Source organism: Muscardinus avellanarius (assembly GCF_963383645.1).
Source record: "Muscardinus avellanarius genome assembly, chromosome: 16".
NCBI classification, from domain to species: domain Eukaryota; kingdom Metazoa; phylum Chordata; class Mammalia; order Rodentia; family Gliridae; genus Muscardinus; species Muscardinus avellanarius.
The window spans coordinates 19369481-19392445 of NC_137802.1; the positions used below are offsets into that span (position 1 = coordinate 19369481).

The window sequence follows — 22965 nt, forward strand, 5'->3', positions numbered from 1 at the left end:
AGCCTGTTTTCAGCAGAACCCCTGTGGGGCCTCCTAGGAAGAACTAGGAGCACTTTAGGACCAAGACCAGAGCCCTCCCGCCTCCCCAGAGAGCAGAGGTGACTTGAAGGTCATCGGTTGCCCAGGACCTGGGCGTGATTAAGCTGTTTCTTCCCAAGACTTCGGTCTTCTTTGTCAAGCTGCTGATTAAGCGGCCTCTCTGTTCACTGGCAGCCGCCCAGAGAGAGGGAGGAAAGGGTTCTACAATAGTGGCAGGAAGTAAAAAAAACCCTGGGTAGTTTGATAAAAGACACTTGGTAATCAATGGAACCCTGTCAAGCCAATGTATCAAATTCACCAGAGGGAAAAACCGTAATTTAGCTTTCCGGAATCTACAGAGGCCAGCGTTTCTTTAGGAAGATCATTACATAGCACCAATCTCTCTCTCTCTCTCTCTCTCTCTCTCTCTCTCTCTCTCTCTCTCTCTCTCTCTCTGGGAATTTTCCCTTGTCCCTCCAGCCCTTGGCTGTGACAGCGCTGTGCGCCCAGCTCTGCCGTTCCTTTCATCGGCAACACGGCTGGGCGTGGAGGGGCGCAAAATCACCTGCCACCGAGCACACAGTGAGCTCACACCACAGGGTCCCCCCGCGGCGGGGACACTAGCGTCCGGCAGTCTCTTCCCCGGAGAATCTTTGGCTCTCCGGGTCCAAGGGCTTCACTCAAAGCGGCGCAGGTGGTTGTACAGCGACTGGACGTAGGTAAAGACGCACATGGGGTCGGGCCGGCGGCCCATGACCATCATATCCTCCACCTCGATGAGGCGCTCACAGTTGGCCAGATTCCTGAAACAAAGAAATACCGTCAGAACCCAGGTCCCTGAAGCAGCTGGCCACTCTGCAACAGGACAGCCACTGCCCGCAAGACACTGCCGGAGGCGACTGGGGTGCACACCAGCAGGGAATTCAGATGAGCCTGGAGAATCTCCGAGGCTACTCTCTTATTTATGAACCACCTGGACAATTTATTTTTTATTTTTTATTTCTTGGTCCTGAGGATTGAGCCCAGGATCACTCTAACACTGAGCTAAATCCCCTGGGTTGTTTGTTTGTTTGTTTGTTTGTTTGTGAGTTTTTGTTTGTTCCTCCTTAAGGAACTGGAGATAGAACCCAGGGACATTCTACCTCCTAGCTATATCCCCACTATATCCCCAACCCTATTTTTTTTTTTTTTGGTGGGTCCGGGGATGGAACCCAGGGGCATTCGACTTCCGAGCTATACCCCCTGCCCTATTTTTTATTCTTTATCTTGAAACAGGGTCTCACTAAGTTGCTGAAGCTGGCTGCGAACCTGTAATCCTCCTATCTCAGCCTGTACTGGGATTACAAGTGTGCGCCATCACACCCAGCTTAAATCCCATTTTGAAACAGGGTTTCCAACTTGAGATCCTCCTGCTTCAGCCTCCTGAGTCACTGAGATTACAGGTGTATACCACAGCGCCCAGCTACAATCCATATTTTGATTTCAATAGATTTACTTTAAATATTAGGTGAATTAAATTTAAGTAAAAAATTAAAGGTATTATATGGAAATCAGAATGAACTCTCAAAATAAATATAACACTAAAAAAGCAAATATTAAAATAATTTTCCTCCTGAAACAGTATTTTTAAACATTTTTTAAAAATCATGACCCAGGCAGGGCGTGGTGGCGCACGCTTGTAATCCCCGCGCTTGGGAGGCGGAGACAGGAGGATCGCGCAGGTTCAAAGCCAGCCGCGCGCGCTGGCTTAGGAGACCCTGTTTCCAAAAATGAAAATGTAAAAATGGGTCTGGGAATGTAGCCCGGAGGTAGAAGGGCTTCCAGGAACCCCAGTACCACCAAAAAAAAAAAAAAAAAAAAAAAAATCATGACCCAGAGTCAGCAGTGGTGGCACACGCTCATAATCCCAGCATTCAGAAGGTGGAGACAAGAGGATCTCGGTTCAGCCTCAGCTACTTGGTGGGGCCGTTCGCAACTCAGTGAGACCCTGTTTCAAAAATAAAAAGACTAAAAAGTAGGGCTGGGGGTATAGCTCGGAGGTAGAATGCCCCTGGGTTCCATCCCCACTACCGCAAAAAATAAGTAAGTAATTTAATAAAGCCCGTGACCTACACAGTAAGAAAGGTATTTTTCATCATGACCTACTGGCCCTCTGCAAACCACCAGTTTCACATCCACAGAGTCAACCAACCTTGGATCAAAAGTATTAAAGAAAATAAATAAATAATTGAACATGTACAGACTTTTCTCCGGTCATTATTCCCTAAACCATATAGGACAACAACTATTTGCATATCATTTGTATTGTAAGTAATCTGGGGATGATTTCAAGTCTATGAGAGGACATGAATAGGTTATATGCAAATACTGCCCCATTTTATATTAGGAACTTAAGCACCTGCAGGTTTTGGTACCCAAGGAGGGGCGTCTGGAATGATCCCTTGTGGATAATGAGGGATGGCTATCTGTAGAAATAAACTTACTTAATAGGTAGAAAGTTTTTATCTTACTACTACTGATATTTTCTCTGTATTTCATCTTTATTCCACCATTATCCCCACCACCCCTCTAATAAATGTTGGTCATGAGCCACTAGGTTAACTTTACAAAGTACTAATGGGTCATGACTAGCAGTTTTAAAAATTATTTTAAAATTGATTGGAAACAGTGTCTTGTTAAGTTGCGGAGGCTTCTCCTCCATCCTGTTATCCTCCTGCCTCAACCTCCAAGTACTGGGATTGCAGGCGTGCACCACACGCCCAGCCCAACACCATCTCTTACAAACTATATGCTTTTTTTTTCTGTGGGCCTGGGGATGGAACCCAGGGGCATTCGACCTCCGAGCTACACCCCCTGCCCTGTTTTTTATTCTTTATTTTGAAACAGGGCCTCACTGAGTTGCGGAGGGCCTCGCTAAGTAGCTGAGGCTGTCCCCAAACTGCGATCCTCCTGTCTCAGCCTCCCAAATGCTGGGATTACAAGCGTGCGCCACCACGCCTGGCTACAAACCATATGCTTTAAAGCAACACCCTTAACTTCTCTGAGCCTCAGTTTCCCCACCTGGAATAATATCCTCCTCACAGAGAAGAATGAGGATTAATGGACTCATCTATGCAATCAGTGGAAGAGTGCCTGGATATCCAAAGGGCTCCATGAAGTGTGAGAGGTTATTCCTACTGCTGTTTTTCCATCATGCTTCACTATTAGGGGCGGGGTTAATGGACTGAACTCAAAGGTAGTCTATCTCCGAGCTACACCCTGAGCCCTTTTCATTTACTGATTCGCTTTTATTTATATTTATTTATTCATTTATTTTGGTACTGGGGGTTGAATGTAAGTGGAACTAGACCCCCAGCCCTCTTTTTCTTTTTTTTTATTTTTTTTAGTACTGGGAATGGAACCCAGGGGCATTCTATCTCTGAGCTACATTCCCAGTCCTATTTATTTTTATTCTTTATTTGAAACAGGGTCTCATTGAGTTGCAAAAGGCCTCACTAAGTAGTAGCTGAGTCTGTCTGTGAACTGCAATCTTCTGTCTATGAACTGCAATCTTCCTAATCCCAAATGCTGGGATTAAAAGTATGTGTCACCACACCTGGCTCTTCTTTTATTTTATTATATATTTTTTTTTATTTTGAAACAAAGTCTCACTAAGTTGCTGAGGGTCTCATTAAGTTGCTGAGGCTGACCTCAACCTGCAATCCTCCTGTCTCAGCCTCTCAAGTACTGGGATTATAGGTATGCACCACCGTGCCTGGCTAATCACGCCTTGATTTCAGAAGCAGAGCGGGTCATGGAGAAAAGAGACCTCTATGTGATATCTAAACAGCTGCACTCACATCCTGACTCTGCCAATCACTTACCATTCTGGACCCATTTCCTGGGAAGAAAATCAGAATATACCTCTGTTCTCCCTCCCACAGGGCGCGTTCAGAGGCTGTGCTTCCACAGTGTGTCCTTATGATCCCTCTTTTCCAGAGACCCCAGCCAGAGGGAGCCCCAGCCAGCAGGACAGTTCTCCTCAGCCTCACCCCAGTGTGCACCAGCTCGCCAGGACTCCTGCAGCACCTTCTACCAGGACTTGGCTTGGGGCAACTGCGAAGACTAAGTTCCCACTGTACCATCTCTGTAATGCGGGCCCAAAACCAGGCTTCCTATCAGAAACCAAATGCGAAATGGAGACATTTATCCTGGATCCAGCCCTGTCTCCCCCTCAGGGTCAAAGCGGGTGGCCCCATTCACTGTTTTTTTGGGGGGAGGGGTCCTAGAGATTGAAACCAGGAGCATTCTACTTCCAAGCTATACCTCCAGCCCTTTTCTATTTTTTATTTTGAAGCAGGGTCTCACTAAGTTGCTGAGGCTGTTCTTGAACCTGTGATCCTCCCATATCAGCCTCCCAAGTACTGGGATTACAGATATGTACCACTGTACCTGGCTCCCATTCATTTTTATCAAAATATTGAAGCCTCAATATATGGGAGGCCCCACTTGCCTTTTACATTTCAAACATACCACTTTTTTTTTTTTTTTTTTTTTTTTGGTGCTAGGGATAGAACCCAGGGGCATTCTACCTCTGAGCTACACCCCCAGCCCTATTTTATTATTTTATTTTGAAACAGGGTTTCTCTCACTAACTTGCAGAGGGCCTCACTAAATTGGTACGGCAGTCCTCGAACTTGTGATCCTCAGGTCTCAGCCTTCCAACTACAGGGATTACAGGCGTGTGCCACTACAACTGTCTCAAACATACCACTTTTGTAAAAATGATCCAGATATGTTTAAACTAATTAAAGCTACATAAAAAGTCCAAAGTAGAAAGTGCAACTCACTCCCAATGCTACCACTCTGCAAGGAGGACCACTGGCCTGCTATGGTGCGCTTGCTCAAACCCACCCGCCTCCTAGCAGGCAGGGGCAAAGGGGTAGAGTTTTCTCTACCCCCATCTACATCTTTAGCTGTGATCTTTAGCTACCCTGGGGCTAGTGTGGAAGGGGCATGGAGGAGGGGCTTGGGGGGTATTTTTAATTTTTTTTAAGGCCTTCTCTAAATTCAGACCAGGAGTGCCAGCCAGGGCTCGGACTGCTGCCTCCTGTCTCGTTTTAGACAGAGACACATGGGCACTACAAATAGCCTGGAAACCCCTTCTGCTGGGGCGTAACCCGAGAGCAGGACACATTCCAGGCAGGGCAAGCGGGAAGCCTCAGGCCCACGTCCCTCTGCGCCCTGAGCCCTGCACAGGGCGGGAGGGGAGGCGCAGGAGGGGAGGCGCTTCCATAAAAGGGGCTAGCCTCCCTCGTTCCAGGCCCAGAACACCTGTCAGACAAAGGAAGCTCACTCTGCTGTCAACACAGAATCACTCACACAGATTAGGCCAGAAGGAATCTCTGTGCCCAGAAATCACAAGGGGGAGGGGGGACAGCACATTTGTACTCTAACTTTCCCAAGGCGTCTTTATGCCTTGAAGGCACTTGCTCATGGAAAGTTCTGGAAACATTTCCTTTCTGATGCTTGTCAGATGCATGATTTGGGGACCCCATGTCCTCCTTTTCTTTCCAAAGTCCGTGCCTTGATCAGATCCCCGGCTCATCTCACACCACCTGCTCTCTGCTCGACTTAGTCCTGTCCCCTGCCTGTGTGACTTCTAGTGGCTTTCCACAGCCCTGTGTGCCCACTCAGATCTTTGCTGGCAAACCTAAGGAATATCTGTTTAAGACTCTGCTAGTGAATATCCTTGTTCAAGTGTTCCGTGCTTTTTGCTAACCCGTTGTCCCAGAAACCAGGGGGCCCGAGCAGCTGTTCTTCCAAGAGGCCCAGGAAAGCAGGCCCATCTTTCCAGCCCCTCCTCCACGGCACCTGCGAGATAATCTAAGGGGTGACTCACAAACAGAGGCACCTTCCCAGGCTCTGCACAAGCTCCCCACAGGCCTGCGGAGAGCCTCTCCCCATCCCTGGAGTCAGCAAAAAAAAACCTCTCACCCCTTGCCCTCTGCAACCCAGGTTTTTACCAGGCTGTCTGCTCTGGAAAGGAGGGAGAGGGAGACGACGCCTGGACCAGCCTCCACTGCCCACTCCTCCCCCTGGGCTAGGAATGGAAGAAACATCTGTCTGGAGTCTGGAGGCTCCATGAACGCAAACCTCGTGCTGGGAAAGCACAGTCTGGAATCTCTCTGGCTCTGGCTGCCAAGGGAAGCTGTATTCCTTGCGAGCTAGGGCCCAGCGTGTCCCTCTCCCTTGCCATAGCCCAGCCGGGTGCAGGCAAAGGATGACCAAGGTAGCCAGGGCATGAACCAGCACTGCCTGGCCTGAGGACATAGATGGTAAGGAACTACAAATTAGGCGTGGCCTCTCCTGGCTAGGGGGATCTCAGGGTGCCCATGGGCGGGCCTCAATCCTGTGCATTCTAAGTCTGATTTTTGACAGCTGCCACTTCTGAGTTGCAAGCAGCTGGGCCTCCTCCTGTGAGCTACCCCCATCCCGGTACTGTGCCATGACACTTGGCCCAACGCCACAGTCGTCGTCTGGTCCTAGTTGCAAAACACGCTAGTCTGAAGCTGTTTCTGCCATTAGGATGACAACTAATCCCAAGCAGCCAAGAAAGAGGAGGCTTTTAAAGTATACAAGGAGTTCTTATGACCCCAAGGGGACCCAGAGTCCCAGCACGTCATCCAAGTCAACACAACAGGCCCATGCTGATAGTCCAAATATGTTCCAAATGTCAGTCCGCGGTGCTCAGAGCCAGAGGCTGCCGGATCAGCCCCAAAGCAAGCCCCACTGCGCTCCAGAGGGGCAGCTGCCTGAGCTCTCTTGGGCTTACCATACCAAGGGTAGGTTCCCCCGACCTGATGACTCCACTCCTCCCAGGGCCAGGCTGTTGGATGGGTGTGGGGGCTAGGGTGGGGATGGGGCTTGGTATAGAGTGAGCAGGGCAGGCAAGACCTGAGGCAGGTCAACCCAACAACCCAACAAGTACCAGAGGCCATGGGCACTAAGGACTCAAACCAGAAGCCGGGTGGGCAGACTCAACAGCTGATAGGCAATGACAAACATGACTCCCCAAGAAACTTAGCTTTGCCACCCACCTTCCTTCTTCCTGATCTTCAGAGAGCTTAGCATTGGGTGCTCCTGAGCCCCTGCTCTGTGGCCTGCGCTCTGCCCCAGGCTGTGATGGGTCATAATGGATGGCTTGCTGCCCTCTGTCTTCTGGCCAGGGTCAGCCAGACCAGGGTCTGCCCCAGGTGTGAGGGCAGGAGGGGAACAAAGTCAGAACATTCACAGCGCAGATCCCTCCCTGCCGGGCACTGAGCCGGCTGCACAGCCAAACACCTATCCAACAACCAAAATACCGCTCCTACCAGACAGCCTCTCCATGAAGCGAGCACGCGCCCTCGTCCAGCAACCTTAGGCCATGGACTGGTAAGTAGCTCCCTACTGCCATTCCCCTGGCCTGCTGCTGTACTGTAGCCCCCTCATTTCTCCCACCCCTTTGTAAAATAAAGAGTCCCTGTATGAAACACACCTCACCCAGCATGTACACCTAATCTCCTCCAGAGCCCTGGCGGGTAGACCTTGCTTTGCCAACGCTCCTGCTGCCCTGGGGGCTGCCCTTGGCCAATAACCAAATCCCAAACTGGTTTCCCAAGCACTTTCTGATCCCAGAACTGTCCCTCCCCTCCCTAAATCTTCTCCTGGTGAGTGTTATGTGAGAAAGCAGCTCCCATGGTTTCAATAAGGTCTGTCCCCACCAAAACTCATGTCTAGGCCTGGTCCCCAGGATAACAGTGTTGACAGGTAATGGGGCCTTTAAGAGGCATTTGGATCATGAGGGACCCACCCTCATAAAGAGATTAATGTAGCTCCTGCAAGTGTGGGCTGGTTATCTCAAGGCCGTGTTGTTATGAAGCATCCAGCCCCCCTCTCTTGCGCACATGTCCACTTGCCTCCACTTTTTTTTTTTTTTTTTTGGCAGTACTGGGGATGAAACCCAGGGCATTCTACCTCTGAGCTACACCCCCTGCCCTATTTTTTATCCTTTTTTTGAAACAGGGTCTACCTGAGTTGAAAGGGCCTCACTAAGTAGCTGAAGCCATCCTCCTGTCTCTGCCTCTCAGGTGCTGGGATGACAAGCGTGCGCCCTTCCACTTTCTACCACGACTTGAAGCAGCCTCACCGAAAGCTGAACAGACGCCAGCACTATGCTCTTGAACTTCCAGCCCCCAGAGTGGTAAACTAAAATTAACCTCTTTTCTCTATAAATCACCTAGTCTGGGGTATTATGTTACTGTAACAAAAGACAGACTAAGATAGTAGTCAATTTCACAGTGAAAGCTAGGACAGTATTTGGAGAAGCAAGCCAAACCTACTTTAGAAATGTCCCTGATATCATCCAGCACTCTGCTGGTCAGAGTTAGGAGCTTATCCAGCCTGAAAGGACAGGCCCAGGGTCCTGGGGATCCTGCCCACTGCCCCTCACACTATTTGTGGTTGGTCTCCCAGATTGCAACTCAGTTTGGGCACCCAACTAGGAGAAGAAGAATGCCAAGAACCCCTCCACCAGCAAGCACTACATGACCCTGGGCAAGTCCTCACCAGGCCTTAGCCTCCCCAGGTTCCTCAGCTCCGTAGACAGCTGCCCATGTCCTGCCTGCCCCCAGACCCCACCTGGGGCAGAAGTCATGCTCGGGGTCCCGGCTGGGGCTGGAAGACAGAGGGAGGCCGCGTACTCACTCAGCCATGGTGAAGGCCAGCTCAAAGTTCTTCTGCCGCTGCGTGGGGCTCAGGGCGCTGTAGTCGAAGGCATCAGGAAAGAAGGAGTGCACCAGGGCGCAGAAGGCCATCCCATCACTCCAGCTGGAGGAGAAGTTCTGCAGGTCCACGTGCTGTAAGTGGGCAAGCTGGAGTCAGTGGGGGAGTTGAGGACAAGGCCTCCAGCTTCATGCCCTATGCCCAATTCAACCCCACGAGCAGTTTCTCCCAGTCCTTCCCAAGGCCCAGGGTCCACCCAGCTCAGAACAAGCTAAAACTGCCAGATCTTGCCGCTTAAGGTGCACTGGACTGGATCTACATTTTCTGAACTTGTAAGCATATGCTGAAGGCAGATAGGCACCCGATCAGGAAGCCTGAGTTAGCTAGCCTCCCCTCCCCCTAGCTCCTCAGCCTCGGACCGGGTGGACAGGGCAGGCCATGTGCTCGCCGCCAGGCCCAGGCTCACCTGGTAGCCCAGGGTCTTGCTGCGGCACCACTCAAGCAGGATCTGCTTGATGCTGCTGGCGCTGGCCACACCAAAGCTCTGTGACCGCTTCAGCTTGGCCCGGGTCTCGCCTTTGCCCCTGTGGAGAGACAGCAGGCCTGCTGTGGGGGCTGATGAGAGGGCAACCCTACACCCCCTGAGAAGATGGCCCCAGTCCTCTGGCCCCCGGAACACTGGGTCAGTGCATGGCACGGCCCCACATAGCCACCAGCCTCTTTGATGGTGTGTAGCAGGACCATCTGCTCCAGGAAGCAGAGGCCATGGGGTCATCCTGAGACAGAGGACCTGTGCCAGCATGACCCATTCCCTGCCTCTGCCTGCAGCACCGTCCCAATGCCCCCCTCCTGCTTCCCCCAGAGCTTCCCTCTGATGGCACTCTCCCATCCAGAGTGATGGTCTCCTCGGGGCCCCAAGGGCACCCTCTAATAGTTGAGGTCAGATTGTTGAGTGTCAACAGGGAGCTTCCTGGCCCTGACTCCTTGGCCAGAGTCAAAACAGGGACTGGCTATTGTCTGTCCATCATCATACAAGGCCTGACGACACCCTGCACACAGCAGGTACCAATACTGTGCACTGGTAAGAGGACTGGATACATATGCAAAGGCAGGCCCTCTCCCAAGGATCTCATCACTAACAGGGCACGCTAATGGCCTGTGGACCTTGGGTCCTGCCATGTCACCTCCTTGGTCTTACTTAGCACATCCAGCCCAATGGCAGGCCTCCTAGCTCCAGCCAGAAATACCGACCCCTGTCAAGCTCCCGGTGATGTCCAGGAACTAAAGAAATCACAACCCCTCAGAAACTGGGGAGCTGGGGAATCCTGGAAGTGCAAAAGACTGGGTGCCTCAGAATGGAGAAGAGCTCTCCCCAGGCCTGGCCTGGCTCTCCCACCACAGCCGTCTTCTCCCCACAGCCGGGGCGCCCCTTGCCCCGCACCCACGCTGTGACCCAGCCCTGAACATGCACTTTGCTGCAGAAGTCTGGTCTTGGTGACTGGCCCCCTTGGGAAACAAGACAGGGCCCGGCCCTGACGCCCATGCCTGGCTTGGGCCTGCTCTGGGCGTGAGCGTCCATACTTGCCAGCCGTATCCTGCTCCCATTTCTCAAACAGCGCCTTCCGAGCCTGTGCCCCTGAGGTGCGTGGCAGCGTCTGCGACCTCACCAGCTCCCTGCGGCGCTCCCCTTGGCGCGGGGCCTGGATGGTGGCTGGCAGCTGCGGGGAGAGGGGCGGCTGGGGCGGGGACACCAAGGGTGGGCTACGGAGAGAAGTGACACAGATGGTAAGGGACACGGATGCAGACACGTGAGTCCCCGGCCTCCGCAGCCCAGCGCTGAGTGTGAACAAAGCCTCCCGCTGGCTGCTCTGGGATGGATGGAGCAGCAGTGGCCTCAGAGCGCCAGCCCTGCCTGCTCCATCCCCAACTGGTTTAGCAGGTTTTCTGAACTAAACTGCTGTCTAAAGTAGCAGGGGGGTGAATGGGCCCCCACTCAGCATAACCACCCCTCAGCAGGTGTGAATGCCAGGGGAGGGCAGGGAACACCTCCTCAGACAGAAGGTGTACTGGAGCCAGCCCCTCCTCCTCCACCATCAGGAGATAAGACCCCCTTTGTTTTGCCCCTGGAATAATTTGCTGGGAAGTCAACAATTCTCCTTTTATTATTAAAAGAAAAAAAAGCCAAGTTTGCTGGCCCACCCCACCCCCAGGTCCAGCCATAGATCAGCTGTGGTGTGGGAGGAGGGGACAAAGACCACCACAAGCCATCCCAAGAGGCCACCACAGGGGAACCCCTGCTGCTTTGCCCAGCCCAAACCACCCCCCCCCTGCACCTGGAAGCACTGCCTAGCTCTGAGGCAGCTGGGATGAAGGAAGATCCTTCTACCCTACTTCCTCACTAGTAGGCCAAGACCCCATACCCACCTGCATTCTTTTTTTTTTTTTTTTTTTTTGTACCAGGGATTGAACCCAAGGGAGTCTTATACCTCTGAGCTATACCCTCAGCCCTTTTTTATATTTTATTCTGAAATAGGGTCTCGCCAAGTTGCAGAGGCTAGCTTAGAGCCCACAATCCTCCTGCCTCAGCCTCCCAAGTACTGGGATCACAAAAGTGCCACCGCACCTGGCTCACACCTGCCATCTTTTAGCTGACTTGCTCTGAAGGGCCCACAGAGAAGCCAAGCTGCTGCCATACCTCTCCAAACAAACCTCTCCTTCAACCCTCAGCCCCACTTGCACTGCCCCGCCCCGTGCACCAACCCACAGCCTCAGTTCTCCAGAGCTCCAACTCCAGGCCCGGACAGCCTGGGGCCCAGACAGAGCAAAGGAGCTACTGGGGAAACCCGCTCACCTGTCCTTGCGCCTGCCTGCTGTTGCTGCCCCGTAGCCAGAGTTCGACAGAGACCTGGTGAAAGAGGAATTCTTTTCTGCAGGATGGAGGGAGAGAAATCAGAAGCCTGGCCCCAGGGAGGGCCACCGCCTATCTTCAGCCTGTCCCTTTACCTGGCATCACTCTGTAGACAAGCCCGAGCCCTGGGCTAAACTGACCCTGCCTCAGCAAAAGAGGATAAAGGAGGCAGGGACTCGGAGCAGTGACACCCAAGAGCAACTGTCCCCGCTCTGCTCTTGGGGGCATGGGGCCTCCTCTGCTATGTGACCAACAAACCTCACCCCAAACCCTCCTTCGGAAGTCCATACAGCCCCAGCCCACAAACCACCTCTGAGACCTAACCACAGGCCCAAGAAAGGCCTGGGGTGCTGGCGAGGGGACTGGCCCAATTGTGCTGGGTAACCACAGCCATGACTATCACCCAGGGGGGATGGAGGGATGACACCATCCCATCCACACTGGACACCCCCTTTGACAGCTAAGGGAAGGATCACAATGACAGGCCAAGGCGGTGGGGTCCTGCTACCCCCCTGCCCTGCCTCCCCTCCACCGCTCTCTCTGCTCATACCAGTGGGACTGGGAGTCCAGGGGGTGGTGGCCTCGCTGGGGCTTGGGCTGAAACCCCCCAGGATGGCAGCAGATGTGGGTGACAGAGCTGCAGCTGAGGTCTCCCCAGAAAACTTCTCAGAGACGCGGGTGACAGCTGTGACCGGCTGGTGCGGCAGCCGCAAGGAGAGGCTCACAGGACGAGGCCTGGGGGGCTCCGGCGCTGAGGAGGTTAGGGCAACCTCAGAGGGCCCGTTGCCTGGATCTGGAACATGTGACCAGCGGGGGAAAGTCAGCTGTGGCGCCAGAGGGGTCTCAGCACCCAGGAGAGCCCCAGGCTCCCCAGGAAGGCCGCGCTCCTCACTAGTCTCCCTTACTGGGGATGCCCTGCTGCGCCAGCCACAGCGGCCGTCCTCACAGCCAGCTCCATAAGTACTGCTTGGCTGGTCAGTCCAGTCTCTACCCTCTCCAGTGCTTGGACACTTCCTCAGCCCCTCTTTGCTTTCCTCCAGAAATGGGGAAACTCACTACCTTACAAGATCTCCCATTTCTGTGTGTGTGAGTGTGTGTGTGAGTGTGTGTGTGTGTGTGTGTGTGTGTGTGTGTGTTACTGGGGATGGAACCCAGAGGCTTTCTACCTTCAGGCTATACTCCCAGACCTATTTTCTATTTTATTTGGAAACAGGGTCTCACTAAGTTGCTGAGAGCCTCACTAAGCAGCTGAGGCTGTCTTTGAACCTGCACAATCCTCCTGTCTCAGCCTCCCAAGTACTGGGATTACAAGTGTGTGCCACCATGCCCTGCTATTTTTATTTTTGAAACAGGGCCTCACTAAGTAGATGAGGCTGGCTACAAACCCACAATCCTCCTGTCTCAGCCTCCCAAGTACTGGGATTACAAGTGTGCGCCACCATGCCCTGCTATTTTTATTTTTGAAACAGGGCCTCACTAAGTTCCGGAGGGCCTCACGAAGTAGCTGAGGCTGGCTGCAAACCCACAATCCTCCTGTCTCAGCCTTCCAAGTACTGGGATTACAAGCATGTGTCACCACACTCAGCTTCCCTGTGTGTTTAAAAAGTTTTGCTCTACACAGAATGAGGCTGCTCTTCTGGCAAACTCTCTACCTGCTGAGGTTCAGGTTCAAGCTCCCCCAGCCAAAGCATAGCTGGCACGGCACCTGGCCGACCCCCAGATCTACCCAGCTACTTCTGTGCCTTTTACCCCTACCTGCCCCCAGCTGATGTCCATTCTCAATGATGCACGAGTTTGCGGTTCGTCTCATCTCTGGCTCGCTGGCTTCATCGTGATCCACGCTCTGCAGAGACAGTGACACAGCTGAGCCCCATCAGCTGGGGCCACCCCAAATACACTCTCCAAAGGCCCTCCTAGTTCTGGCAGGGAGGGCCTCTTCTTGAAAGAACACAGCCTCAAGAAGGTGGAGCAGTGAGCCAAGGTCTAGAGCAAGCTGGGATGAAGGCAGCCAGCCCCAGAGCCTGTGAGCCCCTCATTCTCCTGGGCCCCCCAGAGCACAAAAAGGCCACCGGCAAAGGTCAAGGTTGGGGATTTGAAGCAGTATGTCTATGATACCACCCTCCTCCCCCAGGCTGGTCCAGATAGCAGGTCTGTGGGAAAAGCCAGGCCCCTTCTCCTCCCAGCTGGGCGAGGGCCGCCTGGCTGCCCATGTAGACGCAGCAAGTCCTCCGGACCTAATGACGGGCAGCAGAGGCCCCTCATGCTAAGGCCATCCCCCAGGATGTGGGGACACAAGGTCTCCCCACATGTGCAGAGCACAGGGACTGACTGGCTGCACGTCACCCGCCATCCTCCCTGGGCTATGGCAGGGGGTCAGCTCAGTAAGAGGCAGAGGGAAAGCAAAAACCAAGAGGGGGCAGGATGAAGAGAGCTGGGGTCCCACCTGAGCTGCCAACACACCACAGGATCCAGGCCACACCAGGTCCCTCCGGGGCTCACTTTTACAAACAGGCTATGCAAGTGCCGTCCAGGCATTTTACCAGTTCACAGATGAGACCAGGGTTGTAGGTGAAATCAGCCAGGATGTGTGGCCAGGGGGAAGTCCTCCTCCCACTGGGTCCTGCCCCTCCAAGCAGTGGTGGGCTCAGAGATCCATGAGGCTGGGGGACGGGTCAGCCTGGCTAAGGTAGCCAGAAGCAGACTCTGACCAGGGACTCCACTAAGAGCCCATGCCAGGTGGCTCAAGGGCCAGCCATGCCTAGATGCCTCCAAGCTGGCCCCTGGCCTACAAACTTCCTAGGCAAGCCTAGCTGCAGATGGCTTGGGTCCTCCTGAGCCAGCAGGTGCCCACCCTGCCATGGGGCGATCAGGCAGGCCAGCAGTGCACAGATGGTACCGAGTTAGCATGAGGATGGGGAGCAAGGGCTCCCCAGGGACTGGAGTGCCTAACCCAAGTACTGAATGAGCTGGGTACAGGAGGAGGGGAGGCCATTTCCAGCAAACTACTGACTGCAAAAACAGAAATATCAAGGCCCAGGCATTCTGATCGTCTACAGCCCAAGCTGCCTCCTGGGAGTACCTGGCCTTGACTTCTTAGTAAAAAAGGACCTAAAGGTGCTTTGGGAAACACCCTTTAGAAGCCGGCAAGAGTGGCCTGAACAGGGCAGACCAGATAGCAGCTCAACTCAATAGTCCCAAGAAACGAACTGGGGAGGGCATATGGACCAAGGACATGGGAGGGGATAAGTAAGGGCCAGATGTGTGAGGACCAGAGGCAAGCTCTCAAGGGTTTGGGAGTTAAAGGGATCCATCTGGAAGAATAGATGTGAAGAGAGGATCCCCAGTCTCTTCCAAGTCCAGGTATCGGCCTTGAGTGACTAGGAAGGTTTGGGAAGAATGAAAATTTCCATTTGGGATAAGATGGGTGTAAGGGGCCATTGGGACATCAGGGACTTGAGGAGGTCGCTGGATATTTGAGTCCAAAGCATAAAAGAAAGGAAGGGTGGACACTGGGGAAACAGGAGTCATGGTGCCAAGGGCCTCAGGGGAAGATGCCCAGCAGAGGAAGAGCCAGCATGGGAGTGGCAGGGGTCCAGGACGAGGCACCCACATCTGAGAAGACATGGAGCTGCCAGAGAGGAAGAGCCCAACAGGCGTTGAGAAGGCGAGGGAGGGAGGGTAGTGAAGGCCAGTGCACCCAAAGGCAGCCAGAGGCCAAGGGAAAGAAGGGCAAGATGAGATGGGAAAAGTCGGCCATCTCATTTGGCCAAAAAGAGGTCACTGATGAGGACTACAGACAAGGGATCAGAGAAACAGGGAAGCCAAGGGAAGGGGCAGCAGTTTGGCCAGCACAACACTGACTCTGGAAAGGAGGCAGCTGCTCAACTTGATTCAGCAGGCCCACTCGCAGGCCCACTGGGGGTGGGGGCAGGGCATCTCCTGGCACTCCAGAGCAGGAGGGCACCCCTAGGTCTACACTGGCTAACCAGAAGCCAAGTCAGCAGGGGGAGGAGAGCCAGCCAGTTCCGAGGACACCCAGCCCCATCCGTCACCAGGGCTCACTACTCAGTATTGGGGGCTCCATGTTCCCCCATCTTCCCTGCTTGGGTACAGTGGGCTCCACTGGTCCAGGCAGGGACCTTGAGGGACAAATTGATGATGAAATCATTTTTCCAGGAATCTAGGTCTTTTTCTTTTGGGGGGCAAAACTAGAGTTTGAACCCAGGGGCATTCTACCTCTAAGCCTATTTTTATTAGCCCTAATTTTTATTCTTTATTTGGAAACAGGCTCTCACTAAGTTGCGGAGGGCCTCACTAAATAGTTGAGGCTGGCCACGAACCTGTGATCCCCCTGTCTCAGCCTCCCAAGTACTAGGATTACAAGCGTGTGCCACCACACCCAGCTAGAAATTTAGGTCTTTATGAGGGGATGGTCACCTGTCCCTGCATGTTGCAGGTTCCTACCACCCATGATACACCCAGAACAGACAGAAAGTAGGTTCTCCACTTCTTAGCTTATTTTTTAAGAGTTTCTTTTCTTTTCTTTCTTTCTTTTTTTTTTTTTTTTTTTTTTTTTTGCCTTTTTTGCGCCACACCTGTGGTGTTTTGCCACTGAGCTCCATCCCGGCCCCTAGGTTCTGCACTTCTGCTAAAGGGTTTCCAGCACAGGAAGGAGGGGAAGGGGCTGGGCTAACTCAGGTTGGGAAGGGGACAGCAGCTGGGGTAAAGGGGTTGAGTCTGGACTCCCCTGTTCCCCTGCCCTACCTCCCCCAGCCCCAGATTACAGACACCCCTCGCCTGGGAAAGGGGTCTGCCCAGGCCTTGGACCCAAACTGTTCTGAGACCACCCACCAGCACAGCATTGCAGATAGAGAAACCAAGGCCAGGGCAAGAGAAGGATGCCCTTGAATTCACTCACACTGCAGCGAAGGCAGTGACTGAACCAAGATTTGGGATGGGGCTCTCTTTCCCCACTCCAGGGATCTGTCCACAAAGCGCTCTGGCCTCCCAGAGGACTAAAAGGACAGTTCAACACAGACTTATCTCCTGGGTTCAGGGTAAACCCTGGCCCCACGAGACCTGTCTCAGCCTAGTGACAAAGAAGAAAAGGCCTAAGGTTGGGGGTTCACACGGTGAGACAGTGACAGAAAGCAGAACCCAGCTAGGCTACAGCAAGGGAAGGAGACAACCCCTCCAGGGCCGAAACCCACAACGGGGCCTCTGGCAAGTCCCCCAGGGGGCTACTGCCTGCCCCAGCCACGGGAGAGGGGACTAAGGAGGACCCTGTGTGTGCTCGGGCCAGGGAAGAAGTCACTGCGGAGCCCTGGGGCTGAGAAAAGGTCCTGCTGACTGGCTAGAGCCCCAAATCCATCTTTGTTTTAAAAAGGAGGAAGTGAGGAACTCCAGGAACTTCTAAGATAAATCCCACTTCAGAGATTACAGGGGGTGGGACCCCACTACTGGGGAAGTGTATAAACAGTTTTGCAGGAGAAGGACTATTTATTTATTTATTTATTTATTTATTTATTTATTTATTTGGTGTTACTGGGGATGGAACCCAGGGGCATGCTACCTCTGAACTACACTCCAGCCCTATTTTTTTTATTCTTTTTTTTGTGTGTGTGGTACTGGGGGTGGAACCCAGAGGCTTTCTACCTCTGGGCTATACTCCCAGACCCATTTTATATTTTTTATTTGGAAACAGGGTCTCACTAAGTTGCTGAGAGCCTCACTAAGTAACTGAGGCTGGCTTCGAACCCGTGCGATCCTCCTGTCTCAGCCTCCCAAGCGCGGGGATTACAAGCATGCGCCACCACGCCGGGCTCACCCCCGGCTTTAGAAGGACTATTTTAGATGCAGCCTGATCCACACAGTCTCATATAAGGATATAGAAGCCCACGCCCACTTGGCCCATGCAGAACAGAACTCCAGCCCAAGAGGGTAACAGGCTGGCCCGCCCCACTCACTCACAACACAGTGTTAAAAGACTCAATTCAAACCTCTCCCCAAAGCCTCAGACTCTCTTATCTCACACACAGTCTGGGAAAGGAAGAAGATCTGTGCCTGGCCTCTTTCATAGGCAGGCCTCTGACACCCGGCTGCTGGCAGTTGTTCCTGAGGGACTAGGCTGCCTCGGCCATGGGGACTCAGTGGCTCTAGCTTAGCCGAGGGTGACATTTCCAGGGAACAACTCTGGGCCGGCCTCCTATGGGGGTTGACCTCAGCCTGTGGCCACCACCCCAGGCCTCCAGCCTGGCCCCGGCTTCCTCTTCACTGTCAGACAGCCAGAGAGGCTCCAAGGACACTTCAGTTAACCCAAATGACTGGGCACTACCCACTCTGCTCAGAAGGAAGGGCCCATTAGGGCTAGGTCAACTCCCCTTGGTTTATTTATTTTATTATTATTTTTTTTTTTTTTGTGATACTGGGGGTGGAACCCAGAGGCTTTCTACCTCCGGGCTATACTCCCAGACCTTTTTTTATATTTTTTATTTTGGAAACAGGGTCTCACTAAGTTGCTGAGAGCCTCACTAAGTAGCTGAGGCTGGCTTTGAACCCGTGCGATCCTCCTGTCTCAGCCTTCCCAAGCACGGGGATTACAAGCGTGTGCCACCACGCCCGGCTCCCCCCTTGGTTTAGACACAGGGAAACAGAGGCCCAGCTGGGAGGAGAGCCCTCCACCCCCAAGGACTCATAGCAAATGTCCCCAGTAACTTCCATCTGCTCCAGGGTCTTGGGCTTCCTGCAGAGATTCCTCCCTAACTACTCCCATGTACTGCTCTGTCCTCCTCCTCCTCCCCAAGCTGCCCTGACCCTGTCACCCAGACCCACGTGGTCCCATGCTCTAGCAAGGCCAAGGTGTGTGCACTCAAAAGTGGAATGCTTGATCAGCCCCTTCCACACGGAGTTCACGGCACATTTACACCTGAGCACTATCTCCAACCCCGACAGTCCCCAGAAAAAAGTCTAAGTCTCATTGCTTGCTACCGAGGGGTAGGGTGACACCAGCTTCCCCAGGCTTGACCACACACAGGCAGCACAGCCACCACTGGCTCCTATGTGCTGGGTGAAACCTCACTCCCAGAACTCCACTGCATTCATGGAATAGGAGAGGCCAGGCATCCAGCAGCCCAGCTGCAACTCTGACCACTGCCCACGCTCCAGTTGTGCCCAGAATAACTGATTCTTGTTCGTGAGCAAGCACCTAATCATAGGCCATTTGCTGGTCACGGTAGGTGAGTCAACAGGACATGCGCATGGTTGTACACAGCCCCCTCCCTCGCTTCCAGAAGCCAGCTCAGAGCCTGAGAAGGGCTGAAGGGTCAGCAGGGACTGGTGCTCCTGCCATCAGCCAGGGGAAGCCAGTCCCCTGGCCACCAGCCTGGACCAGTCTCCGAAGCACCAGACCCCTGGATCCACCTGCTCTGAGACAGAATCGCCCCTCACAATCAGCTCAGCTCCTATGATCAACCCCTAGCGGACCCAGCAGCCCCCTAGGGGGGGTCCTCTCTGCCTCCATTCACATGAATGGAGATCATCCCACCTGATGATTCCTCCCAAGGCAGCCCCATCCACACACACACTGTCCCAGCCCAGATCCAGCCTCTTCCGGGGCCACTGCAGTTAAGTTGCTGGAATCCATTCACCCTCTGACCTGCCATTCATCCTGAAGGAGCTTGCTAAATACAAGTAGGACTCTGTCCCTTCCCTGCCCAGCTTCCTCCACCCACCCCCATAACCAAGAGGGTCCACTTGGACTGATGAGTGGACAATGACCGGAGAAAACCACATATCGACATACACACGCACACACACATACATGTTGTGTGTGACTCAGATTTGTGTGTGTGTATGTGTGTGGTACTGCGGATTGAACGCAGGGACATTCTATTTCCAAGCTACAGCCCCAGCCCTTTTTATTTTTCGTTTGGAAATAGGATCTAAGTTGCTGAGAGCCTCACTATGTTGCTGAGGCTGTCCTTGAACCTGCACTCCTCCTGTTTCAGCCACCCATGTACTGGAATTACAGGCGTGTGCCACCATGCCTGGCCAAATTATTTTTTCTTAAATTTGGATGGCTGCTTCCATGAGCAGACAAGTAGGAAATGTTTGTTAAAATAAAACCTCAGAAACAACTGATGATACAGTTTATTCGGCACATGTGAGCTCACAGTGATGATTTTATACCATGTAGATTGTCAAACTCACAGGACACATTTTAGTGTCCCTATTTCCAGACGTTTCTAATAGAACCTAGGGATAAATCCCAACTCCTCTGCCCAGCATTCAAGGGGTCTTCACAATTCATCCTGTGGCACTGGACAGTGCACCCAGAGGCGTTCTACAACTGAGCCAGACCCCTAGCCCATTTTGTTTTTTATTTTGAGACAGGGTCTCACTAAGTTACCCAGACTGGCCTCGAACTTGTATACCTCCTGCCTCAGCCTCCCAAGTCACTAATCACTGGGATTACAGGTGTGTGCCACCACACCCAGCTCTTTTTGCCTTTCTGAGAGCACAGGCATAAGCATCCCCCCCCCCTTACACAGGGCGGGGGGGTCCCTAACTGCACCCGCAGCAAGCCTGGGCCTCTAACAAAGCTCTCCCTGGAGACCCACTGCAAAGGGGTGTCAGTCTGGGGCCATCTCCACCTGGCTGGGACCTTCAGGGGCAAGGCCTTATCTGAGTTGCTGCCCAGCTCACAGCAGGAGATCTGCTTGGAGGAGGGGCAGCAGGTGCAGACTACCCAGCCCCAGACCCTGGAAACCCAACCCCAGGGCACATGGCCAGTCAGGATGGAAAATCCCACCCAAGGGCCACTGCACACACACCATGGAAACATTCTATTCAGGACCTAACACTCTGGGAGGCCCACACACAAGGTAGTGACTGGTCCGCACCGGTCTCTAGTCAGTCACTGACCCCCAGAATCCAGACAGACACGGTCCAAAGCCTGTCCCCACTCCCTTCACAGTAAGAGATTTGCCCCCTGCAGTGCAGGTTCCCACATGCAGCTGTTGAGCACCCTGATCAGATTGCATGCCCCCACCCACCCTCAGCCCCACACAAGGGCTTGGGTTCTTGGTCTAAGTTAATCTATAACTTGGTCAGGCCCCAGTGAAGCAGCAACACCAGGCCACGTGAGGGGGGCTAGCCACTACAACTCGCAGGCGGGCGCCAGGCGACACGCACCCTTGGAGGCTGCTCAGGACAAGGGGCGAGAGGGAGACAGAATCTAGGGCAAACAGAACTTGGATCCACAGAAAGGAAGGGGTGCGAGACAGGTGCAGCGGCGGGCGCAGCGGCACTGCGTCCCATCCCAACTCCAGTGGTGACCAGATCCCCATACCAGGTTCCCGCAGTAGGTGGGGGCACCTAGCTCAGAAGACGCTCGCGGGCGCACGCACTCTGGGCGGGGGGGTGGAGGCACCGAAGCGCGGACCCTTACTCCCCTACCCAGCGCACCAGCTCCCCCCCCCAGGCCAGTGCACAACGCCCTCCCGCTCACCTGGCTGCGGCCCGACAGCGAGAAGGTGGCGTGGCTGGCGAAGCGCGCGGAGCCCAGGCGGGGCGCGCGCTCGGGAGCCCCGGCCGCCGGCGGGGGGCTGGGCGTGCCAGGCGCGGACCCCAGCCCGGTGGCCAAGCCCAGCGCCTTCACCTGGCGCGTCAGGCGCTCGAGCTGCGTCTGCAGCCGCTGGTTGTCGCGCTGCAGCTCGGCCACGGTGCGCGCCAGGGGACCCGCCAGGCGCAGCGCCTCGGCCACCCGCCGCTCCACGCCGCGCTGCAGCCCCTGCATGTCCTCGTGCAGCGCGCGCACCGCGCCCTCCAGCGCCGCCTCGTAGCGGCCCAGCGCCTCGCGCACGCCGCGCGCCTCCTCGGCGTCGGGGGCCGGCTCCATGCTGAGCGGGGCGCGGGCCTCGGAGCGTCCGCCGCCCGCCGGGACCCGAGCTCTCGGCGGTCGGGCTGCAGCGCCGGGGCGGGGCGGGGCGGGGCGGGGCGGGGCGGGGCGAGTGAGCTGCGGACCCCGGGGGCGGGGCTCCAGAGTTGGGCCCGCCTCTCCCAGGGAAGACAAGCCTAGGGGGACCCGCCGAGTTCGAGCCCCGGTCGACCCCCGAGGAGCGGCTTTCGGCCTGGGGGAAGGGGCTGCGGACCGACGGGGGGAAAGCCCCGCCCTCGGGTGAAAATAACTCTGAGAACACCGCGGAGTACGCATTCCCTCGGGGCACTCACACGCAGGGTTTGGTTCCCCTGCGGGGTGGGAACTCCCCACTGCTCAGAAGTCCGAAAGCAGCAGCAGGGTCCCAGAACTGACGTCCCTCCAACCCATGTCCAGCGCCACGTGGTTCTCACCGCACACACTTACCTGTGGGACCTTCGCCTGGAGTTCCTTGCACCTGGTATAAGCCCTCCGGGAGGAGCGAGACCCCTCTGCTCTCTCCGCCCTCGTCCTCCAGCGCTGTGCAGCAAGATCCTGGCACCCTTCTCAGCCTGTCCTCAGTACAGGCTCCGTCTCACCAAGGGCCACTGTTACTGGATCCAGGAGACGCTTGAGGGTAGAGAGGGAGAAAAGGGTGTACTTAGGGTGGGATTTCCACATCCTGCCCCGGCAGCTTTGGGACTAATCTCCACCTCCCCACAAAAGCAGCCAGGCACTGGCCTCTACCCACTGGCCAGGGCTCCTGCATCTATTCCCTCCGTCCATTGCTCCTTTCACTCCTGATCCCAGACATCCCCTCTTTCAGCCCTCTCCAAACACACACACACACACACACACACACACACACACACACACACCCCACCACCACCACCACCACCACCACCACCACCAGAAAACGGAAGTGTGGAAACAATTGTCACTTTAGGATGATGTAAAACTGGCTTAAAATAAAAGTGAGAACCTCTCATCCTTTATGCAAAAAGACTTTTCTAATTAGCCTTCTCTTCTCCAGACCTGGCCAGCCTGAAGGAGGCCAGGAGGCTGGGCAGGCACAGCCAGGTGACCCACAGGAAAGAGAGGGCTAAAAGGCTTGTTTCTGTAGGACTGTTCAGTTCCCATGGAAGTTTGGAGCCTGCAGACCCTCCTAGACAGGCATTCTCTGCCCCAAAGGAACTGGATCAGCCTAACAGATGCTAACTGCTGATCCCCCACCCCCACACACAGTGGGGACAGGAAGGAACACTGGGTTACCTAATCCAAGGAGCCTTCCAGCAATTATTTCATGAGAAAGTCAAGTGCCAAAAGACGTACATGATACATGTGTGTGAGAGAGTGTGTGTGCTCCAAGTAGCCAGCTGGA

At 54.4% G+C, this 22965-nt stretch overlaps 1 protein-coding gene across 2 annotated transcripts; it reads right to left on the reverse strand.

Annotated features, from left to right (window-relative positions):
- Positions 1-565: 565 nt before the first annotated feature.
- SMTNL2 (smoothelin like 2) lies at positions 566-21566 on the reverse strand (the record flags this gene model as incomplete). 2 transcript variants are annotated; one of them, XM_080713462.1, is made up of 8 exons in its annotated part: positions 566-821; positions 8743-8894; positions 9227-9344; positions 10342-10521; positions 11612-11687; positions 12219-12461; positions 13424-13511; positions 21177-21566. In XM_080713462.1, the coding sequence occupies 8 exons, from the start codon at positions 21564-21566 to the stop codon at positions 695-697; spliced, it is 1374 nt and encodes a 457-aa protein (XP_080569588.1). In that variant the 3' UTR covers positions 566-694. The 2 variants fall into 2 exon arrangements, with proteins under 2 accessions (XP_080569588.1, XP_080569589.1); XM_080713463.1 differs by lacking the exon at positions 12219-12461.
- Positions 21567-22965: the final 1399 nt, after the last annotated feature.